The sequence below is a fragment of the Bombina bombina genome, chromosome 6 (genome assembly GCF_027579735.1).
Source record: "Bombina bombina isolate aBomBom1 chromosome 6, aBomBom1.pri, whole genome shotgun sequence".
NCBI lineage: Eukaryota > Metazoa > Chordata > Amphibia > Anura > Bombinatoridae > Bombina > Bombina bombina.
In genome coordinates this window covers 832,191,815-832,208,472 of record NC_069504.1, presented here as the reverse complement: position 1 = coordinate 832,208,472, position 16,658 = coordinate 832,191,815, and the positions used below count along the sequence as shown (strand labels likewise).

The 16,658-nt window shown below is 39.9% G+C and overlaps 1 protein-coding gene across 3 annotated transcripts in view; it reads left to right on the top strand.

Annotated features, from left to right (window-relative positions):
* Positions 1 to 16,658, top strand: part of SLC23A2 (solute carrier family 23 member 2) — a 363,505-nt gene that overhangs the window by 281,715 nt on the left and 65,132 nt on the right. For all 3 annotated transcript variants that reach the window (XM_053718194.1, XM_053718196.1, XM_053718195.1), the window contains 3 exons: positions 11,243 to 11,359; positions 12,810 to 12,967; positions 14,495 to 14,583. In XM_053718194.1, coding sequence (XP_053574169.1) covers positions 11,243 to 11,359; positions 12,810 to 12,967; positions 14,495 to 14,583 — 364 coding nt within the window. The remainder of the gene's footprint in view (positions 1 to 11,242; positions 11,360 to 12,809; positions 12,968 to 14,494; positions 14,584 to 16,658) is intronic.

Here is a 16,658-nt window from a genome sequence, read left to right as displayed (position 1 = left end):
TTGGATATTAAGTTGTTAACATGGACGGTTTTGTTTTTGGTTCCTATCTCTTCGGCTCAAAGGGTTTCGGAGCTCTCTGCGTTGCAATGTGAGTCTCCTTTCCTAATTTTTCATTCTGATAAGGTAGTACTTCATACTGCTTTAGGTTTTCTTCCCAAGGTTGTTTTGGATAAGAATATTAATCGGGAAATTGTGGTTCCTTCTTTGTGTCCTAATCCTTCTTCTCATAAGGAACGTTTGTTGCACAATCTGAATGTAGTTCGTGCATTGAAATATTTGCAGGCGCCAGTCTTCTTCCTTATTTTTTTTTTCTGGGAAACGTAAGGGTCAGAAAGCTATGGCTACTTCTCTTTCATGTTGGTTGAGGAGTGTTATTCGCTTGGCATATGAAACTGCGGGTCAACAGCCTCCTGAGAGAATCACGGCTCATTCCACGAGGGCTGTTTCTTCTACTTGGGCTTTCAAAAATGGTGCTTCTGAAAATCAGATTTGCAAGGCTGCCACTTGGTCATCTTTACATACTTTTCTAAATTTTACAAATTTGATACTTTTGCTTCGGCTGAGGCTGTTTTTGGGAGAAAGGTTTTTCAAGCAGTGGTCCCTTCTGTTTAGGCTGTCTGTCTTGTCCCTCCCTTGTCATCCGTGTCCTCTAGCTTGGGTATTGATTCCCAATAGTAATTATGATGATCCGTGGCTTCACCGTGTCATTAGAAATAAAATGAAATTTATGCTTACCTGATAAATTTTTTTCTTTCTTGACATAGTGAGTCCACGGCCCCGCCCTGTATTTTCAGACAGTTTATTTTTTCATAAACCTCAGACACCTCTGCACCTTATATTACTTTCCTTTCTCCTTTCCCTTTGGTCGAATGACTGGGGGTTGTGGGTAAGGGGAGTGGTATTTAACAGCTTTGGCTGTGGTGCTCTTTGCCTCCTCCTGCTGTCCAGGAGAGATATTCCCAATAGTAATTATGATGATCCGTGGCTCACCTTGTCAAGAAAGAAACAAATTTATCAGGTAAGCATACATTTCATTTTTTGATGTTGTGACTTCAAAGAAAACCTTAATAGTGGTTTTGTCCAAGCTAAATAAATGACAAAGAGCTTGAGGCTCTATTGTTCCTTTTGTAATTTTTAATTAGATATAAAGGGGCAGTCTACACCAGAATTGTTATTGTTTTAATAGATAGATAATTCCTTTATTACTTATTCCCTAGTTTTGCATAGCCAACACAGTTATATAAATACTTTTTACCCCTGTGATTATCTTGTATCTAAGACTCTGCAAACTGCCCCCTTATTTCAGTTCTTTTGACAGACATGCATTTTAGCCAATCAGTGCTGGCTAATAGGAACTTCACGTGCGTGAGCTATATGACACACGTGAACGCCCTCTAGACTGTCCCTTTAAGGTGGATGTTGCACATCTACTTTTGTCTCTTTTAAAATAGTTGCCTTTTCTCTTGTTAAGTGTGTTCAGTCCACGGGTCATCCATTACTTATGGGATATATTCTCCTTCCCAACAGGAAGTTGCAAGAGGATCACCCAAGCAGAGCTGCTATATAGCTCCTCCCCTCACATGTCATATCCAGTCATTCTCTTGCAACCCTCAACAAAGAAGGAGGTCGCGAGAGGAGCTGGAGTTTTTACTTAACTATTCTTCAATCAAAAGTTTGTTATTTTAAATGGCACCGGAGTGTGCTGTTTTTCTATCTCAGGCAGTATTTGGAAGAAGAAACTGCCTGCGTTTTTTATCTATGATCTTAGCAGGCGTAACTAAGATCCACTGGCTGTTCTCGACATTCTGAGGAGTGGGGTAACTTCAGAAACTGGGAATAGCATGCGGGGTCCTCCGCAAATAAGGTATGTGCAGTACTTTATTTTCTGGGAATGGAATTGACTAAGAAAATACTGCTGTTACCATATGATGTAAGTACAGCCTTAAATGCAGTAGTAGCAACTGGTATCAGGCTGATAAATGTATGCGCAGTCGAGTTATATTCTAGGGACTAGAATTTGACTGAGAAAATACTGTTAACGCTGAAATAATACTTAAGCCTTCTCTGCAGTGGTAGCGACTGGTAGCAGGCTTAGTGATAGCTTTGCATGACATTGAAAAATGTTGTTTTTTAATAAAACGTTTACTGGCATGTTATTCGTTTTTGTGAGGTACTTTGGTGATAAATCGCTTTGGGCATGATTTTTTTCCACATGGCTAACATATTTTTCTGCATGGAAACAGTTATATCAGGGCTCCCACTGTTGTGATTGGAGTGGGAGGGCCCTTGTTTTAGCGCCTTGTTGCGCAGTTAAAATTATTGCACAGTCTTTCTGCTTCTTCCTCCTTGATCCAGGACGTCTCTAGAGAGCTCAGGGGTCTGCAAATTTCATTTGTGAGGGAGGTAATCAGTCACAGCAGATCTGTGACTGTGTACTGACTGTGATTAAAAGCGTTAAAATTTTAATTGATATCTGTTTTATCCGTTTTGGGTATTGAGGGGTTAATCATCCTTTTGCTAATGGGTGCAATCCTCTGCTAATAATACACTTCTTAAGAATTGTTTAATTATATCTGTATTTTTGAAGCGCTGCAGCGTTTTTTATATTGCTTGTAAACTTATTGAAAGTGATTTCCAAGCTTGTTAGTTTCATTGCTAAGTCTGTTTTAAACATGTCTGATTCAGAGGAAACTGTTTGTTCATCATGTTCAAAAGCCAATGTGGAGCCCAATAGAACGATGTGTACCAATTGTATTGATATTGCTTTGAATAAAAGTCAATCTGTACCGATAAAGAAGCTATCACCAGACAACGAGGGGGAAGTTATGCCGCCTAACTCTCCTCACGTGTCAGTACCTGCATCTCCCGCTCGGGAGATGCGTAGGATTGAGACACCTAGTACATCTAGGCCCTTACAAATCACTTTACATGATATGGCTAATGTTACGAAAGAAGTATTATATAATATGCCCGAATTAAGGGGCAAACGCGATAGCTCTGGGTTAAGGACAGAGCGCGCTGATGACACGAGAGCCATGTCTGATACTGCGTCACAATTTGCAGAACATGAGGACGGTGAGCTTCATTCTGTCGGTGACGGTTCTGATCCGGGGAGACCGGATTCAGAAATTTCAAATTTTAAATTTAAGCTTGAGAACCTCTGTGTGTTAATAGGGGAGGTATTAGCGGCTCTGAATGATTGCGACACGGTGGCAATTCCAGAGAAATTGTGTAGGTTGGATAGATACTATGCGGTACCGGTGTGTACTGACGTTTTTCCTATACCAAAAAGACTTACAGAAATTATAAGTAAGGAGTGGGATAGACCCGGTGTGCCTTTTTCCCCTCCCCCGATATTTAGAAAAATGTTCCCTATAGACGCCACCACACGAGACTTATGGCAGACGGTCCCTAAGGTGGAGGGAGCAGTTTCTACGTTAGCCAAGCGTACCACTATCCCGGTGGAGGATAGCTGTGCTTTCTCAGATCCAATGGATAAAAAATTAGAGGGTTATCTTAAGAAAATGTTTGTTCAACAGGGTTTTATATTGCAGCCTCTTGCATGCATTGCGCCTGTCACGGCTGCAGCAGCATTCTGGTTTGAGTCTCTGGAAGAGGCGATTCGCACAGAGCCGTTGGATGAGGCCTTGAGCAAAGTTAGAACCCTTAAGCAAGCTAATGCGTTTGTTTCAGATGCCGTAGTACATCTAACCAAACTTACGGCTAAAAATTCCGGATTCGCCATACAGGCGCGCATAGCGCTCTGGCTTAAATCCTGGTCAGCGGATATAACTTCCAAGTCTAAACTACTTAACATTCCTTTCAAAGGGCAGACCTTATTCGGGCCCGGCTTGAAGGAAATTATTGCTGACATTACGGGAGGTAAGGGCCACGCCCTTCCTCAGGACAGGGCCAAACCAAAGGCCAAACAGTCTAATTTTCGTGCCTTTCGTAACTTCAAGGCAGGAGTAGCATCAACTTCCTCCGCTCCAAAACAGGAAGGAACTACTGCTCGTTACAGACAAGGTTGGAAAGGCAACCAGTCATGGAACAAGGGCAAGCAGGCCAGAAAGCCTACTCCCGCCCCTAAGACAGCATGAAGTCAGGGCCCCCTATCCAGAGACGGATTTAGTGGGGGGCAGACTTTCTCTCTTTGCCCAGGCTTGGGCAAGAGATTTGCAGGATCCCTGGACGTTAAAGATTATATCTCAGGGATACCTTCTGGATTTCAAAACCTCTCCTCCACAAGGGAGGTTCCATCTTTCGAGGTTATCGACAAACCTAGTAAAGAGAGAGGCATTTCTACAATGTGTACAAGACCTCTTAATCATGGGGGTGATCCACTCAGTTCCGCGATCGGAACAGGGACAAGGATTTTACTCAAATCTATTTGTGGTTCCCAAAAAAGAGGGAACCTTCAGACCAATCTTGGACTTAAAGATCTTAAACAAATTCCTAAGGGTACCATCGTTCAAGATGGAAACCATTCGAACCATCCTACCCATGATCCAAGAGGGTCAATATATGACCACGGTGGACTTAAAGGATGCTTACCTTCATATACCGATTCACAAAGATCATTATCGGTACCTGAGGTTTGCCTTTCTAGTCAGGCATTACCAGTTTGTGGCTCTTCCCTTCGGGTTAGCCACGGCCCCGAGAATTTTTACGAAGGTTCTGGGCTCACTTCTGGCGGTACTAAGACCACGAGGCATAGCGGTGGCTCCGTACCTAGACGACATTCTGATACAAGCGTCAAGTTTTCAGAATGCAAAGTCTCATACAGAGATAGTTCTAGCATTTCTGAGGTCGCATGGGTGGAAAGTGAACGTGGAAAAGAGTTCTGTTACCACTCACAAGGGTTCCTTTTCTAGGGACTCTTATAGATTCTGTAGAGATGAAGATTTACCTGACGGAGTCCAGGTTATCAAAGATTCTCAATGCTTGCCGTGTCCTTCATTCCGTTCCAAGCCCATCAGTAGCTCAGTGCATGGAGGTAATCGGCTTAATGGTCGCGGCAATGGACATAGTGCCATTTGCGCGCCTGCATCTCAGACCGCTGCAACTATGCATGCTCAGTCAATGGAACGGGGATTACTCAGATATGTCCCCTTTTCTAAATCTGGACCAGGAGACCAGAGATTCGCTTCTCTGGTGGTTGTCACCGGTTCATCTGTCCAAAGGAATGACCTTTCGCAGGCCAGATTGGACGATTCTAACAACGGATGCCAGCCTTCTAGGCTGGGGAGCAGTCTGGAATTCCCTGAAGGCTCAGGGATTGTGGACTCAGGAGGAGAAACTCCTCCCAATAAACATTCTAGAATTAAGCGCAATATTCAATGCTCTTCTAGCTTGGCCTCAGCAAAGCTGAGGTTCATCAGATTTCAGTCGGACAATATCACGACTGTGGCTTACATCAATCATCAAGGGGGAACCAGGAGTTCCCTAGCGATGTTGGAAGTCTCGAAGATAATTCGCTGGGCAGAGTCTCACTCTTGCCACCTGTCAGCGATTCACATCCCAGGCGTAGAGAACTGGGAGGCGGATTTCCTAAGTCGCCAGACTTTTCATCCGGGAGAGTGGGAACTTCACCCGGAGGTATTTGCTCAACTGATTCGTCGTTGGGGCAAACCGGATCTGGATCTCATGGCATCTCGCCAGAACGCGAAGCTTCCTTGTTACGGATCCAGGTCCAGGGACCCGGGAGCGGTGCAGGTAGATGCATTAGCAGCCCCTTGGGTTTTCAACATAGCTTATGTGTTTCCACCATTTCCGTTGCTACCTCGGCTGATTGCCAGGATCAAACAGGAGAGGGCATCGGTAATTCTGATAGCGCCTGCGTGGCCACGCAGGACCTGGTATGCAGACCTAGTGGACATGTCGTCCTGTCCACCATGGTCTCTTCCTCTGAGGCAGGACCTTCTAATTCAGGTCCTTTCAACCATCCAAACCTAATTTCTCTGAGGCTGACTGCCTGGAAATTGAACGCTTGATTCTATCAAATTGTGGGTTTTCGGATTCGGTTATTGATACATTAATACAGGCTCGGAAACCTGTGACAAGAAAAATTTATCATAAGATATGGCGTAAATATTTATATTGGTGCGAATCCAAGAGTTACTCATGGAGTAAGGTTAGGATTCCTAGGATATTAGCTTTTCTACAAGAGGGTTTAGAAAAGGGTTTATCCGCGTGTTCGCTAAAGGGACAGATTTCAGCTCTGTCTATTCTTTTACACAAACGTCTGGCAGAGCATCCAGACGTCCAGGCCTTTTGTCAGGCTTTGGCTAGAATTAAGCCTGTGTTTAAAGCTGTTGCTCCTCCGTGGAGCTTAAACTTGGTTCTTAAAGTTCTTCAGGGTGTTCCGTTTGAAGCCCTTCATTCCATTGATATTAAGCTTTTTGTTTTTGATGGCTATTTCCTCGGCTCGAAGAGTCTCTGAGTTATCTGCCTTACATTGTGATTCTCCTTATCTGATCTTTCATTCAGACAAGGTAGTTAGCGTACTAAACCTGTGTTTTTACCTAAGGTTGTTTCTAACAGGAATATCAATCAAGAGATTGTTGTTCCATCATTATGTCCTAATCCTTCTTCAAAGAAGGAACGTCTTTTGCATAATCTAGACGTGGTCCGTGCTCTGAAGTTCTACTGACAGGCAACTAAAGATTTTAGACAAACTTCTTCTCTGTTTGTCGTTTACTCTGGACAGAGGAGAGGTCAAAAGGCTTCGGCTACCTCTCTCTCTTTTTGGCTTCGTAGCATAATACATTTAGCCTATGAGACTGCTGGACAGCAGCCTCCTGAAAGAATTACAGCTCATTCCACCAGAGCTGTGGCTTCCACCTGGGCTTTTAAGAATGAGGCCTCTGTTGAACAGATTTGCAAGGCTGCAACTTGGTCTTCACTTCATACTTTTTCCAAATTTTACAAATTTGACACTTTCGCTTCTTCGGAGGCTGGTTTTGGGAGAAAGGTTCTACAGGCAGTGGTTCCTTCTGTTTAATGTTCCTGCCTTGTCCCTCCCATCATCCGTGTACTTAGCTTTGGTATTGGTATCCCATAAGTAATGGATGACCCTTGGACTGAACACACTTAACAAGAGAAAACATAATTTATGCTTACCTGATAAATTTATTTCTCTTGTAGTGTGTTCAGTCCACGGCCCGCCCTGTCTTTTTCAGGCAGGTTCTAAATTTTAAAATTATAACTCCAGTCACCACTGCACCTTATAGTTTCTCCTTTCTCGTCTTGTTTCGGTCGAATGACTGGATATGACATTTGAGGGGAGGAGCTATATAGCAGCTCTGCTTGGGTGATCCTCTTGCAACTTCCTGTTGGGAAGGAAAATATATCCCATAAGTAATGGATGACCCGTGGACTGAACACACTACAAGAGAAATAAATTTATCAGGTAAGCATAAATTATGTTTTTTTTCTAAGATGGTTCTATATACCTGGTTCCTAAGAACAGTATTCTACATAGTGTTATGTTTTATTTGAAAGCTACTGTGAAAATAAATATTGATTACTTTTTGGCATCCATTCAGGGTTCATAAGGGCACTGTAGGCTTAAGAAATATTAAGCCAGTTGGAATTATTCCTTTTTTTTTTTTTTTTTTTTTTTTTTAAGGAGTAACTTGGCCTTGCTGTTTGCTCAACCATAGACTTACAGTTGCAAATAATCACAGGGTGGCATTCTCTCTTTTCATTGTCATGTGAAGATTTGCAATTTTAGACGACTTTATTAATTATACCATCTCAGTGGTGGTGGGAAACATCATTTATGCTTACCTGATAAATTAATTTATTTTATGGTGGTGAGAGTCCACGATCCATTACTCCTTGGAATTACTCTTCCCTACCACTAGGAGGAGGCAAAGATTTCCAAACCCAGAAAACTCTCTAAAACCCCTCCGACCTCACAAGTACCCCCAGTCTAATGTATAGCTCAGCACAAAGAGGAAGGAAAAGTAATAAGACAACAGAATAGGAGAAGGAAAAAAAATCAACCCAGAAAAAAACAGGGTAGGGTCTCATGGACTCTTATCACCAAGAAAGAAATTAATTGATCAGGTAAGCATAAATTGTTTTATTTCATATAGGTAGTGAGAGTCCTCTATCCTTTACTTCTGGGAACTATTACCCAAGTAATAACAGAAAAGGGTGGGATCTAAAAAACATATTTTTTCACTGAGAAACTAAATCCACAACCCCAATAGAGCCTCAAAAAAGGCAACTAAAAATAACATCAGGAAAAAATAAATCAACTTAAGACAACTGCCCGAAGGATATCCTACCAAAGGCTGCCTCAAAAGAAGTAAAGACATCAGAATAGTAGAAAAAATATGCAAAGAAGACCAAATAGCTGCCTTGCAAATCTGGTCCATTGATACATTGATAACCCCCCCCCCACCACCACCACAAATATTGAATAACTGGTCTGAAAGAATGAGCAGAAAACCATCTAGATAGAGGCAGACCTGCTTCCAAGAAAGCTATGTAAAACAGAAACTTCAACCAAGAAGCCAAAGAAACAGAAAGTTTCTGCCCTTTCATAGAACCAGCAAAAGGAACGATCAAACTTAGTTTGTCTGAAAAACTTAGTATTGACTACACAACACTACAAAGCTCTAACAGAATCCAAAACATGAAGAGATCATTCTGAATAATTAAAGGATTAAAGTGAATGTAAAGTTGAATGAATGAGTGCCCGGTTTTTAAAAATACTGTTAAAAACAGGGGCACTTTAATTCATTAAACTTTACATTGCAGCGTTTTTTAAAATGCCTTTTTCTTTATAGAACCCAGACCGGCGATACTCTGCCCGCAGTTCCTCTGTACTTACCTCAGCAATAACGAAACCGGCTTCCTCCAATTATGGCATGCACCCCGGAGCATCCATCTCGTGAGGCCACGCAACTTTCGGAGGAAGCCGGTTTTGTCATTGCTGTTGTAAGTACAAAGGAGCTGCGGGCGGACGATGGCCAGTCTAGGTTTCCTAAGGAAAAGGGTAAGCATTTAAAAAAGAATGCTGCATTGTAAAGTTTAATAAATGAAAGTGCCCCTGTTTTTAATAGTATTTTTAAAAACCGGACACTCATTCATTTAGCTTTACATTCACTTTAAGACAGGAAGGAACAACAAAATTCCAAGTAATAACGTTTGAAAACACAACTTTATCCTAAAAAAAAATAAGATAAGGAGGAACACAAAGCAAGATATCTTCCATCCAGACAACACACTTGTAAAGTGAGGTGCGCATCAGACGTACGTCATATAGAATAGAAAAAGGGGCGCCAAAAGGTAGGCAGAGTATCATGCAGATGCACACAGACCTGAAGGCCGGTGTGTGTCAAAAAATATGTACGCGCAAAAAACTAGCATCACAATATGAGTGTAAAAATGCTGAACTGTGTGAAAATATGCGATAAAATATATAGTGATATCCTAAACAGCTTACAGAGTGCTGAATGAATAAAAATATAGTACTTACCCAAGGACCCTCTGCTACTGGAGGAAACCAATAGGAAGCCAAGACCAGTATTGAAATATAACAAGAGGAACTGGAACAAGTCCCTGCAACCTCCATGGCAAGGCTTGTGACTAAATCACTACCGGTGAAATGTCACTTCCAATACTGCAGATACATCCCTCTGACAAACTCTGAGGGGAAATGGGTCTTAACTCGATCTGAGAACCCCTCTCTCTCTGAAGAATCAAATGCACATCTTCATTCTTTGACCACCTCCAGCGGTGGCAAAGTAAAGACTGAGGTACTGGTGAGGTGGGAGGGGGTTTGAGAATTTTTGCTTCCTCTTAGTGTTAGGAAGAGTAATTCCCAGGAGTAATGGAACGTGGGCTCTCACCACCTGTATGAAAGAAAACTGGGCATGGCCAGATTATCCTCTCTTCCTTAGACTTAGGCAAGAAGGTATTGAACTTCACCCGTTTCATGTAGATTGGTTTTGGCGACTTTTACAACATAAGTAGCTTATACACTTTTATATTTGTATATAATCTATTTTGACCAATATTTAGGTATAAACATACTTGTAGTCCTGCTCTAATACATCTTTTCTTATGTTTCATACTTTGGCTGTGTCATAGATTAATGTTTGAAGAAAAAAACCTTCCTTTCACATAGATTCTGGATTGCTTATAGGTGAACTAAAGCCGGAAGATGATTGGGTTTTAATGATTTCTGGAAAGTTTGTGCTTACATCAAGTTGTAGAAACCCAGCAGTACCAAATACATCACATTGCATATGCAGTATAAACCTTTCCTTTTTCTATTAGTTTAATATGTCAAAGCAATAGATGCAGAAATTATATGCATGGTTTAAGCTATTAAAGGTTTAGAAGTCTTGAAAAACCAAGAGACAGTCTTCAGTCATGTGTTATGAATGTGTCTTTTGAGCATGTACTGAATGACTCTTAAAGGGACAGTATACACAAATAGTCATATAACAGTATAAAACCTTCTAAAAACTTCCTTAGAAGTTCCAAGTTTAGCACTGTTGATGAAGTTAGGCTGTGACACCCACTGAAAGGGTCTGAGAAAGCAGGAAGAGCTGACCCTTTCCACTCTCCTGCATATGAAAAGACCTATTACACAAACAGGAGTCTGTAGACTTAAGTCTACATCTGATACTTTGGGGCTTGGTTAGGAGTCTGAAAATCAGCACAATGTTATTAAAAAATAAGCAGTACTATATTTTGTTAAAAAAAACAAAAACACTCCCGGATGGGATATATAAATAGATCATCTACAAAACATTTATGCAAAGAAAAATCTAGTGTACCGTGTCCCTTTAAGGTCAGGGATGTTAAAGTATGAGAAATATGATAGTAAAGTCAAATTTAAACTTTCATGATTTAGATAGTGTGCAATTTTAAACAACTTTCCAATGTATGTCTGTTATCAAATGATCTTTGTTTTTTTGTATCCTTTGTTGAAGAGTAAACAGATAAGCTGATAGGAACTTAGGAGCGTGGACATGTTTTAAGCAGTCTGACAGTAGTATTTGCAACTATGTATAACATTGCTACAAACATTGTTGCAAACACTGTTGCCAGACGGTGCATGCCCCTGAGCTCACAAAGGATTTCACTTTAAATTTGAAGGTTTTTAAACATGTTGTGCTATATACAATTCATTCAAGTTTAATTTTTACTTTACTGTCCTTTCAAAGAAAGATAGAGTATGTTTTTGTTCCTTGATTCTTTATATGTTTCATTGCAGACCTCTTTAGCAGACACCCTTGATAGCACTGGAAGCTTAGACAGGCAGCGGATGGACATGATCTATACAGTGGAAGATGTTCCTCCTTGGTATCTCTGCATCTTCCTGGGATTACAGGTAAGGATACTTTATTTTATATCCTATCTATATATATATATATATATATATATATATATATATATATATATATATATATATATATATATATATTTATTTTAATTATTTGTGGGATGGGGTTCTGCATACACCATCTGGACTCATTAAAGGGACATGAAACCCAAAAAATTTCTTTCATGATTCAGATAGAGAATACAATTTTAAACAACTTTCCAATTTACTTATAATATTTAATTTCCTTCCTTCTCTTGTTGTCCTTTGCTGAAAGGTTTATCTAGGCAAGCTCAGGAGCAGCAGAGAACATAGGTTCTAGCTGCTGATTGGTGGCTGAATATATATACCAATTGTCATTGGCTCACTCATTTGTTGAGTTTGAAACCAGTAGTGCATTGCTGCTCCTTCAACAAATGATACCAAGAGAATGAAACAAATTAGATAATAGAAGTAAATTAGAAAGTTGTTTAAAATTATATTCTCTATCCAAATCCTGAAAGAAAAATTTTGGGTTTCATGTCCCTTTAATCATTGTCATTCCTCCAATTACAGAGGCATGATACTGAACAGAAAACCAACTACTCAAAACTTCACTCTTTCTTTTAATCTACAAATTGGTTAAATACATAGTTTAGGTTAGCAAGACACATCCATTAAGCCGTTTTTGCATTATATGTGCATAGCTATCAATCACCAGCCATGCTCCGTTCAGGATAGGTGGCATTGTCAGCCTGGATCTTACTTTAACCCCTACAATACAGAGAATTTCAGAGAAAAACTTTGACAAAGTTCTAGAAAATATTTAGTGTTTTTGCTTTCATTCCATTTACACAGAAATCGAGCACCAAGTCATTGATTTAGGACCATTTTGCTATATTTGCCACTATTTGGCTGAAATTTACACACTACTGCAGTCATAAGACAAATGGTTGTAAAAGCTTCTCTTTGTTCAGAAATAGCAGACATTCATGACTATTTGGATTTTGACAATTAGGTCATATTGCAGCTGCACACACACTTAACTTAAATTCCCGGCAGTGAAAGGGTAAATCAGTTAGCCTGTAAGGTTAATATTTGCTCTAGTGTAGGGATTACTCTCCCACTGGTCACTTCTTAGGTAATGGCAGACTTTTATTGAATTTTAAAATATTTAAATGGTTATAACTGTACTGTTTATCTAAGTTCCACTATGTTTAGTGCCATCATTGTACATTTGTTAACATTTTAGGGTTCACTCTCACTAAACAGCTTTTTTTTCACGTTCATTCTTTGTATAATTTGTTTTTGTTTTTTGTAACATCATATTAGAAACCATGGTTTTTTTTTGTTTTGTTTTACTTCAGTTATTTCCTTCTAAAAATAAACTGTCTCAGGGCACAAATGATGATGATATTCAGATGTATTATTGCTAGCTAGTCTGTTTCTTAAAAGGTGCTACCACTCTTTCTCCCATCAGCACTACTTGACATGCTTCAGTGGGACAGTGGCAGTGCCATTTTTGCTTGCTGAAGCCATGTGCGTCGGATTTGACCAATGGGCCACCAGCCAACTTATTGGGACCATTTTCTTTTGTGTTGGAATCACTACCTTGCTGCAGACGACCTTTGGGTGCAGGTGAGCTGCATCCTCTCTGGATAGAGGATAGAAGATGACACATGTTGAATTAACCTAACGGAGGTTATGAAATATTTGTTGTACATAATCCGTGTTTGTTGCATTGAGACTTAAAGGCTTTGACATCATTTTGTTTATAGTGTTGGATAAGTTTAGTTTGTTTAGGTAAATCCTTATTATCCCCTAATGACTCAACTGGATAATGTGAAAAAGCTATTAAAGGGACACTAAATACTCTGCGCATGAGAGATCAGATAGGAAGGCAGGCTTTTTTTTAACTTGGCTATAACAAGGCGGCGCTCATGACCGTGGCTAACCTTTCCCCCACCTCATTAAAGGAGACACAAAAATTTTAATTCATGATTTGGATAGAACATACATTTTTAAACAATTTTCCAATTTACTTCTATTATCAAATTTGCTTCATTCTTTTGTTAGCCTTTGCTGAATGAACACCATTGCACTACTGGCAACTAGAGGAACTCATCTAGTTAGCCAATCACAGGAGACAAATGTTTGCAGGCACCAATTAGCAACTAACTCACACTAGTGTAGGATATGTGCGTATTATTTTTCAACAAGGGGTACCAAGACAACGAAGCACATTTGAAAATAGAAGTTAATGTAAAAGTGTCATAAAATGAATTGCTCATTCCGAATCATGCAAATTAAATTTTGACTTTCCTATCCCTTTAACATGTCCAGATTGAATCCTCCAAACAAGGCATGTGGTTGAGGTAGTTTTGTCATTGTCAAAAGCAGAAAACAAGTTGTCATCCTGTTCTTAAAACTTTCTAATCCTACTGATATGTTAAAGGGACACTGAACCAAAATTTTTTATTTCATGATTCAGATAGAGCATGAAATTTTAAACAACTTTCTAATTTACTCCTATTATCAATTTTTCTTCATTCTCTTGCTATCTGTATTTTAAAAGCAGGAATGTAAATTTTAGCAGCCAGCCTTTTTAGGTTCAGCACCATAGATAGTGCTTGCTTAATGGAGGCTTACATCTACCCACCAATAAGCAAGCATAACCCAGGTTCTCAACCAAAAATGGGCTCCTATGCATCACATTCCTGCTTTTTAAATAAAGATAGCAAGAGAACGAAGAAAAATTGATAATCAGAGTAAATTAGAAAGTTGCTTAAAATTTCATGCTCTATCTGAACCATGAAAGAAAAAATTTGGGTTCAGTGTCCCTTTTAATCTAAAAAAAAAAAAGTCATATATTATCAGAGTGTTAATGTTCTTTTATGAAGAGGCTACAAATCACCCACCACTGTTATCACTGTTGCTGATTAGCAATCAAGTATGTGGAGCACAAAACATAAAATGATGGGAATTAGCAATCAAGGCTTTATCACTTGGTCCAATCTATGTCATTGTACCCCCTCGGCAGCTGCCAGCTTTGCCAGAGAGTCCATCACTGCGGTTTATCAGGCAGACACTACTGTAACCTGATGGTGCAAATATCACAGTTTTTCAAATGTCCGTACCTTTATTTACCTTGGCTTGTTATTTCAGGTTACCCTTATTCCAGGCAAGCGCGTTTGCTTTCCTAGCTCCAGCCCGCGCCATCCTATCTCTTGAGAAGTGGAAATGTAATACTACAGGTATGTTCCATGCATTTTAAGCTGTTTGTAATTTCATCCTATCAGTACTTTGTGTCTCAGTCTGGGACAACAAAACTATGTAAACTTGACATGCGCGTTTCTCATTAAAACTCATTGCATTTTATTTCCCCCAACAAATTAATTACACTTTTCACTTCACAGGAGGGAAGCTTTTATAATAAGAATGTACATAATCTGGCTCAGGAGCCTCTGGATTTAAATTCAATCTGACACATGAAAAATATCTTTGCTTTTATAAGAAACATGATTAAGTAAAAGCATTCTCTAGCTGACCTTCTCTGCAGGGGCTCCTGCTTACAGCAAAATGCAACTTAAGCTCCTGTGAGCATGTCACGTGGCAGTGTGGGTGAGCAGGATTCATTCTCTGCAGGTGTAAGCTTTGTGGGGGGGGGACACTTTACTTTGGTTTTCATAGATGCAAATATATTTTGTGTACTCAATTCCCTTACAACAGGTTTGTCCAGTGTAATGTATGTGGGGTTGGGGGAAGTGAAACATCACAACACTTCCTCTGTCTCCTAATATAAAAATATAAAGAATACAAAGTGTAAAATTAGTCAAAAGCAGCAGGGGAGTACCTAAACTGTACTGGACCTGAGAGTAAAGCCTGCTATAGGGCAGCTTATTTCAGCATTGCTCTTTCTTGCTGTTTGAAATCCGCAGAAGCTGAGCTAGCTGACACAAAGGAGCTATAGTGATTGTGAGTTGTTCTTCCCTTTGGTTAGTCCATACCATAATATGTGCACTTGTGCAGCCGCCTTGTACAAATATGTTGGCAGGTGTCAGTTTGCAGAAGTACGAGGGGCCCAACATGATGTAGGTGCTGCCAAGGCCCCCTGTAACAAAACTAAAAAGCCAGATGGGCCCCCAGAGGGTGCAGGCCCTGTCTCAATTGTGCCCTCTGAGATCCATGTAGTTACGCCTCTTCTCACAGTATATTTAGTACAATTCAGGGTTTTATTCAACAATATTCGGTACAGCTCTGCTTTTGCAGCACACCAGGATACCAAAATATAGATAACTTGCAAGAAATGTATTAAAAACAATAAACCTTGTGAGTAGTCAAACAAGTTTGTTACATTTTTATTATTTCTTTCTTTCATCTGCTGGTGAGAGTACACAAGACATGACGTGTGGGAGTTACTCTCCAATCCGTCTAGGCGAACACAAAAAAACCCAGCATGCCGGAGCTTAAATCCCTCCCACTTACCCTGAATCCTCAGTCATTTTTCTTTCATGTAATTGGCAAGAGACCATGAGCTAGTGACATATGGGATATACAATCCTACCAGGAGGGGCAAAGTATCCCAAACCTCAAAATGCCTATAAATACACCCCTCACCACACCCACAATTCGGTTTTACAAACTTTGCCTCCTATGGAGGTGGTGAAGTAAGTTTGTGCTAAGATTTCTACGTTGATATGCGCTTCTCAGCATTGTTGAAGCCCGATTCCTCTCAGAGTACAGTGAATGTCAGAGGGACGTGAAGGGAGTATCACCTATTGAATACAATGATTTCCCTAACGGGGGTCTTTTTTATGGGTTCTCTGTTATCGGTCGTAGAGATTCATCTCCTACCTCCCTTTTCAGATCGACGATATACTCTCAAATTTACCATTACCTCTACTAAAGAACTGTTTTAGTACTGGTTTGGCTATCTGCTATATGTGAAAACAACAGGGTAGGTATAAGATACAACGCTCAAATCTCAAATGCTGTTCCCAAAAGGTAAGTGTACCTCCTAACATCAAACCAAAATAGAAAAAGAACAAGGGGATATGGGAACGTGCTGTACAAAACAGCATATGAGAGGTAAAGAACTATATAAGGAATGTGGATTACACAAGAGTATAATAAAAAAGTTTATATTTGTTTATAATTGTATTACAATAAGCGATGCCGGCATCTGTTACAAAGTAAAATAGTACAATTAAAATAGGATAAGAATCAACATAAAATATAAAACATCAGTGTGTAGTGCTGTAAGTAACTATAAAAATAATATGTTGCAAAAGTAACACAATGTTAAAATTTAAACAGAGTCAATGTTACC